Consider the following 7627-nt stretch of genomic DNA (forward strand, 5'->3'; position numbering starts at 1 on the left):
GCCGGGTTCCCTGGCTTTAGCCCCATCTCTGACATCCTTGGCTTCTTACCTTGGGCGGGTCATCCCCCCTCGCAGGCTTTTGGTCTCTTTGGATGTCAGATGCTTTCTATGCTTTCTCTTGCAAGTCCGAGATCCCATGAGACTATGAGGAGTGTGAAGATTAGCTGGAGAAGCTGCCTGCATCTCTGAGTGCAGGGCCCAGAGCAGGAGAAGAATGTGATAATAGGTATGAAAGCCCTTGGAGAAAAAGCAAAGTGCTAAAGGGCACACGCTCTCCAAAGCTCGATGGCACATTCTAGAAACACGGGCAGCTAACTTTCTCTTGAGAGCTCAGGGCTCACCCAGAAACACCCCATCACTGAGCTGACAGGAAGCAGAGGAGACTAATGCTTTTCTGGTTGGGGACCGTGGCTGGGACAGAGGGAAGAAAGAAGTGGAGTCAGCTTCATGAGCGAGTGAAATGGCAGTGAACCCTGCAGGCTGATCCTCTCCAGGCTGCCGTTGCCAAGGAGGATGATCCACTCGGTCAAACCTGGGCCAAGCTGTGGCTCAGACACACAGGCAAAAATAGAAAGGGGGTGGGAGAAGAAATGTGTTTACTTTTGTGATTTTTCCCTTACGTGCCTCTTAACGCTATTATAATCTCTCCACAAACAGGCAGTAAATGCTCACAGTCCTCACCTTCATTGATAAACCGTCCAAAACAATTCATGTCTTACAGTCAGTATGTGGGCAGCTGGAGAATAAGCTGGGAAGGCAGCGTGATGGAGTAGAAAGAGCACTGGCCCGGGGTCTGTCACTAACTGGGTGAACCGTGAGAAATTCCTCTCTGACGCTCTGCACAATGAAGTGGTTACATTAGGCAGAATCTAAAAATCTGTTTAGATTTTTGAAGTTTATAATTGTGGTTCTCAGCCAGGGGTAATTTCATTCCTCAAGGGAAGGGTACTTGGCAATGACTGGAGACATTTTTGGTTGTCACAACTCAGGGGATGCACTGGCATCTAGTGGGTAGAGACCAGGGATGCTGCTGAACATCAGACAATGTATAGGACAGCCCTTCACAATGGAGAATTATCTGGTTAAAAATGTTAATAGTGCGAGGTTGAGAAATCTCGATTTGTACTGAAGTGACTAGAGTCACAGGGAGAGGGGAAAAAAGGGACAGCAGTTCAAAGGAGGAGGGGTCAAACCCTGTTTCTAGGTCATGAGGTATTCACCAGTTAAGTGTTTCCCAGCTTTTCTCCCTATAACCCACGACCTTTTCATTTCCCTTGGAATTACGGGGCTATGTTTGAGTAGCTTTTTCACAAGAACTTTCTTATCTTTAAAATGCCAAGCCCTGATGCAGTACAAAGATCTCTACTGTAAGACACAGCAAAGATAAAAATATAAGCAGCTACAAAACAAGTAGAACTGGAAGGTGGGCGGTGGGGGCACATGAAGGGACACAACAGATGCCCTTAACTCCGTTTCCATGAGTCAGTGTTTTTGATGTTACAACACAAGAATAATACCGGTAGGAAGAGCAAGATGAGCTGTGCTCAGGGCGGGCAGAACTGATGTGGGGGCACCAGCGTCAGGAGAGATACAGGTTTACAACAGCAGATTCAAAGGCAAATGAACGGGTTAAGCAATCAGTGCGTGTCATTCCACATTAAGTCACTGGGAAGTTATTGCAAATAGTTACCTGCGGTTTTCAGTGGGAGAGGCAGCCACACTCCGGTCAAGGGGTTTTGGAGAAACAGGTGCAATGAAGTCATGGTCAAACAATTTATTTACTGTAAACTTTAGACTTTGCTCAGGAAAACAACCAAAGCTGCCCCTCAAATCCCTGCCTACAACACCCCGTTTGAGCAAATAAGAGGGGCGGGGAGAGTCCATGTTCACAGCAAAAGGTCCGAGAGACTCGAGATCGTCCAGTCCAAGGGTGCAGGAAGGAAGGTCTCCTTCAGATACAAATTACCAGCAGCAATATATCACCCCTAATACTTGATCAATGAGGTAGATATGCAGGAAAAGTCATTAAAACATAGCAGCCCCAGATCCTCTGAGACTGAAGCCCTTCAGACATAAACTTACAAGTTCCATGCAAAGAGGAACTGAACTGTACAAGAAACAATCACTCAAATACGTTTTCTCTTTTTTGCAACTTAAAAAAATAAAAAATAAAAAAAAGGCAGAAGGATATTCTTCCTCCTGCACATCTCTATACAAGTTTATTCTAAATTTATTACACTCAAGTTAAATAGTCTGTTTAGTGTTTTGTTGGGCGGGGGGAGAAGGGGTCTTAAAAAGTAGAAAAAGCGTATTACAGCAGTGAGTCATTTGTACTACAGTTCCTCCCTTGCGAATCAGTGCTATCATTGGGCACAGTACCTTGCCGGTTCACAAAGTCTTCCGTGCCTGGGGGATCCTCACACAGCAGTTCACTGTCTTTCTCCTCCCCCAGGTGATATCCACTCTGTTCCCCTGGGTAGTCAGTTCTGCCATTGCTGTTGCTGGAGTAGCCATTCCCAGAGTCCTTCAAGGAAGACTTGCGCCGGCACAGGAGCTCCTGGAAAGCAATCCTGAAATCTGGGCTCCGGCAGTAGATAAGGGGATTGAAAGCAGAGTTGACATAGCCCACCCAGTTTAGAAGGATGTAAACTTCCTTAGGGATGAGGTTATCCTGGATCACGTGCACAATGTTGACAATGAAGAAGGGCAGCCAGCACAGGGTGAAAGTGCCCATGATAATGCCTAAAGTCTTGAGGGCTTTGTGTTCCTTCAAGCAGAACTTGGAGGCCCTGCGTTGTCCGGGCCCGCTCCGCCCATCCTGCTCCACTTGGCTGATGTTCTGGGCATGGAAGCGGCCCTCAGATTTGTCGATCTTCTGGAGCTGCCTTTTGGCTACCTGGAAGACCTTGGAGTAGACGAAGACCATGACCACCAAGGGCAAGTAGAAGGACACAATGGAGGAGGCAATGGCATAGGCTTGGTTCGTGAAGAAGTCACAGCAGGTCTCCTTGGCATAGCAGTTGATGGCTTCCTGGTGGGTGGCCCGGTACCAGTGCATCTGAATGGGCAAGAAGGAGGTAAGGCCGGACACGACCCACACCATCAAAATGACCACCCGGGCCTTATTCTTGGTCAGCAGGCACTGATACTTGAAGGGTGATGTGATGGCAAGGTAGCGATCCACGGCGATCACGCACAGGGTCTCAATGCTGGCCGTGACGCACAGCACGTCAATGGAAGTCCAAAACTCACACCAGAAGTTGCCAAAAGTCCACATTTTCATGAGGATGTGGCTGGCCCCAAAGGGCACCACCGCCAGGCCCATGACCAGGTCAGCACAGGCCAGGGAGGTGATGAAGTAGTTGGTGACCGTCTGCAGACGCTCGAACTTGGCGATGGCTGTGATGACCAGCACGTTTCCAAACACAATGGCCAGGACGATAAGCGACATGACGATGCCCATGCCCACCACCCACGCCTCGTCCCGTTCCTGTGTGACGTCTTGGTCCGGTGCGTGGCTTCCGTTGGGCGCCAGCAAAAAGACGCTGCCGTTCCCGGGCTGCCCCATGGCGCGCAAGCTGGCAGGTGAGCGCACTGGCGGCCAGCGCACCGGCCGCCCCTCAGCGAGCGAACCTCCGGCGGGGCGCTGCGGGCAGCAAGCGGGCACCTGGAAGCCTCATTCAGCGGCCGTGGGGTGGGTGTGGTGGGGGCGCGTGGTATACTCAGCTCCGGGGGTGCTCTGGGCTCGCGGTGCCCGTTAGTCCCAGCCTGCGCTCTGGAGAAGCCGCCTCGGAGTGCGCGCTGCCCGTTATGGGCACAGGGCTTTAGGGGAACTGCCCTCCCCGTGACGTTCTGGAACTTTTGACCAATAGCGTGTGCGGGAAGCCCCGAAGGGGCGAGGCCCTCCGCCCCTTCCCTCCCCTCTCCCGCCCCTTCCCTCCCCTCTCCCGCCCCCTCCTGGGGGTGGCCCGGGCTGGCTCCCCCGCCTGCTCTCGGCGGGCGGGCGAGCCGGCCACCACTCCCTCCCGGCTCCCTTGGCTGGCCCCGAGGGCTGAAGCTGGGGCTGGCGTGCTTACCAGCCAACCCAGGAGGTGCTGTTTCTTCCGTGTCTGCTACCTGTCTGCGCGGGGCGCCTGTGCGACCTGAGATCTCAGAGCAGAGGGCAGTAGGCGGGCCCTCCCTCCCGTTCGGAGATAGATGAGAGCGCCCACCGAGACACGCACCGGACAGGCACAGTGTACCCCGACAGACATGGACAGCCTTACACGGAACCAGAGCCACAGACACTCAGATACACCCGTCCAGCGCACCGACAAGTGCGCGCGCAGGCACAGAAGCCGACCGGCACAAAGTCACCCCTGTCCAACACAGAGACACGGCCGGGGGCAAACCAGGAGCACCCAGAAGCACAAAGACATGGGCACACACACAAAAAGAAGTAAATAAACAACATACAAACACCCACTTGGAGGCAAGCAGTGCTCCACAGCTAAGGACTTCCCATCCAGGTACTCCAAACTCCTCAGCCCTGCATCCTGGACATCCACCCCCTCTTCCCCAACACGGGGACACGCGGCATATTCCCTTTCAAACATTTGGCAAGACCACAGGAGGTGACTTCAACAGCAGCCGATTTCCTCAGCACGCTTGCTGTCAAGTACTTTTGGTGCCCTCCTTGGGAATTTGCAGGCATTGAGACATAATTTTACACTTGGGAATTCATTCGGAGCTGGGGTATACACGTATGTGCATGGGGACGGAAAGAGAAAGTTGTATGCTTTAATTTTTAATTCTAGGGAGTGTGGCATCACTCCATTATATGTTAAAATGAAAATGCGTTGAAAATGAGATTATTTTCCTTTCAAGTTCAACTTCCTCAGTAATCCCTTTGCAACTAGAAAAATCATCTGGGTAGTTTGTTGATCTGTTGGGCTGAGCCATATGAAATTGCCACTGTTCTGTAGTTTCTGACTTTAAAAAAATGGCAATTTCATATGGCTCAGATTATTAAGAACGTGTTAACATTAAGAATGTTTTGAAACCACAGAAAGCAAAAGATAATTTCTCTTGAAAAAAGAGTCAGACCAAACCTTCAAACTAGGGTCTTTGCCATGAAATACTATCCTTTGCATCTGGCATATGACTTTACTGTTTAAAAAAAAATATTTTTCAGTATTTGATTTCACATGTATCAGTTGTGCTTTTGAAAAATGGAAAATATTTCATGCAGTGTAACCAAACATATTTTCTATATTACATAATATAACTATGGCTAACATTTATGGAACATTCTGCTATCTGCTTTTCATGCATTATTCCATTTAATCCTTCCCACAGTCCCATGGTGTGTGTTGTTGGGGGTGGGGAGGGTGTAACTATTTTTAGCTTAATTCACAAATGGGTCTCAAAGAAGAAAATAGTTTGCCCATGGGCACAGAGCCAGGCAGTGCCAGAAGCAGGAGTTGAACCCAGTTCTGTTTGACTCTAAAATCCATCTTTTAATCCTTTCAATGTACTGTATCACCACATGCAGAAAGGAATGGAGGATGGGGAAGAAGGATCACAACTGGAATTGGTATATCAGGTTCCAAATCCCCATCTTAGAACTTTCTAGTTCACATTCCTTAGACAAATTAAAAATGTGGACTCTAATTTCCTCCATGTCTAAATGGGGAATAAAGTCACTTCTATTGATCTGAGTGAGAATCCAATGATATAATGACAAACATAATAGTGTTTTGCACGTATAAATGCCACACAAATATAGATTATAAATAAAATTTATATAAATTACTTAGTAGTCTAGAATATGTTGTTAGTGTTCTCTAATAGAACACTAAGATACTTTAGGACCAAAGTAACTTGAGCATTTACACTAGAAGTATAACTCAGAAACAAAATTTAACCTACATGCCCTTTTTAACTTCCTTCACTAGCAGAAATTGTTTTTGCATGACAGATGCCTTAAAAAACAAGTATTTCCCATAAAAGCCGTGCATATTAATTAAGAATCTATTATGTTCACATAGCTTTCAAAATATACCCATCCCATATTTGTGTTTTCCAAAATTGGCTCTGGTGTGATGCATTTTAGGAAGAGGCAGTGTACGTTTTGCAATATTTCTTTAAATATATATCTACCCCAAACTGTGGAACTGAGCCATTTAAAGCCTCCTTCCTCTTTGTGAAGCTATGGAATAAATAAGCATATTTTTAAAACTTCTTATAACAAAAAAAGAACAAAGCCCTTTTAGGACAAACACTAATTGATCATTTAGATATACACATAAGTCACTTAAAAATTTAACTTTGATTATTTTGGTAAGCACCTTTAAAAAACCCACAAACACTAAATCTAGAAGGGAGGACTGTTTATGTCAACAAAGTTCCAGACCTTTGTCTCATCAGCCTTGCCAAACGGACAATACCTCTCCCTCAGTCTCTTCCCCTTTCTTTTTCCTGCATCACCACGGCTGATAGGAATTTCAAAATGTCTTCACGCCAAGAGTCTTTTTCCTGACCTCCCTTTTAGAATTATAGGATTAAAGAGAGTTAGAATGGGAAAGAGTTTAATAGATCATTTACTTTATTCCCCCCAGTCCTCCAATTTGCAATTGAGGAAATGTCCAGTCAAAGGTGGCAGGGAAGATTGGGAGTCCAGGTCTGTTCCTGGCCTCACACGTTTTCACTGCCCAACATTGTGGCTTCATTTCCCAGCAGAAGAATGTGACTAGCACTGCTTACTGAGCTTGTGGTCTTAGAGAGCTAATGCTTTATTTGAACTGGAAAGTTCTTAGTAGACTAAATTCACCTTTATCTGATATGAGAAAAAGCAGGCTCTTTTATGGTGATTGATAGTGTCTAATTACATATTTTGTCAATGACACTGACATATTTTGTCAATGACACTGATTTGTCATTTCCTGCCTACCAAACAGGAAAAAAACCCCTACATTTTGATTTACCAAACAAATGTTTGAATAGGAGTAAGGCTCTGTGAGCCAGGGAACGCTCTCACATGAATATCTGGACACTTTAGGAAAATCTTATCCTGATCTTGGCTTAGACAAGATTCCTTCCACCTTTTAAAACATTTTTTTGTTGTTGTTGAGGTGTAATTGACAAATAACATTATATCGGTTTCAAATGTACAACATAATGATTCAATATTTGTATTCATTGCGAAGTGATCACCTCAATAAGTCTAGTTAACATCTGTCACCATGCATCATGGTTAACTTTTAGGATTTATTCTCTTGGCAACTTTCAAGTATGCTCTACAATATTACTGACTACAGTCACTATGCTGTACATTACATCCCCGTGACTTATTTATTTTATAATTGGAAATTTGTACCTCTTGACCCTCTTCACCTGTTTCACCCTCTCCCCATCACCACTCCCCTCTGGCAAATACCATTTTGTTTTCTGTATCTATGATTTTTGTTTTGTTTTCTTTTGTTTGTTCATTTGTATTGGTTTTTAGATTTCACATGTAAGTGAAATCATACGGCATTTGTCTTTCTTTGTCTGACTCATTTCACTTAGCATAATTTCCTTAAGGTTCATCCATGTTGTTGCCAATGGCAAGATTTCATTCCTTTTTTATGGTAGAGTGGTAGTCCAT

General features: G+C 46.0%; 1 protein-coding gene across 1 annotated transcript; it reads right to left on the minus strand.

Annotated features, from left to right (window-relative positions):
- Positions 1-1759: 1759 nt before the first annotated feature.
- On the minus strand, positions 1760-3919 carry ADRB2 (adrenoceptor beta 2). The gene has a single exon (XM_082454246.1). It carries the CDS (start codon positions 3566-3568, stop codon positions 2312-2314), a length of 1257 nt encoding a protein of 418 aa, XP_082310372.1. The 5' UTR covers positions 3569-3919; the 3' UTR covers positions 1760-2311.
- Between the last annotated feature and the right edge of the window lie 3708 nt (positions 3920-7627).

Source organism: Balaenoptera physalus (assembly GCF_965194825.1).
Source record: "Balaenoptera physalus genome assembly, chromosome: 3".
Classification (NCBI taxonomy): Eukaryota; Metazoa; Chordata; class Mammalia; order Artiodactyla; family Balaenopteridae; genus Balaenoptera; species Balaenoptera physalus.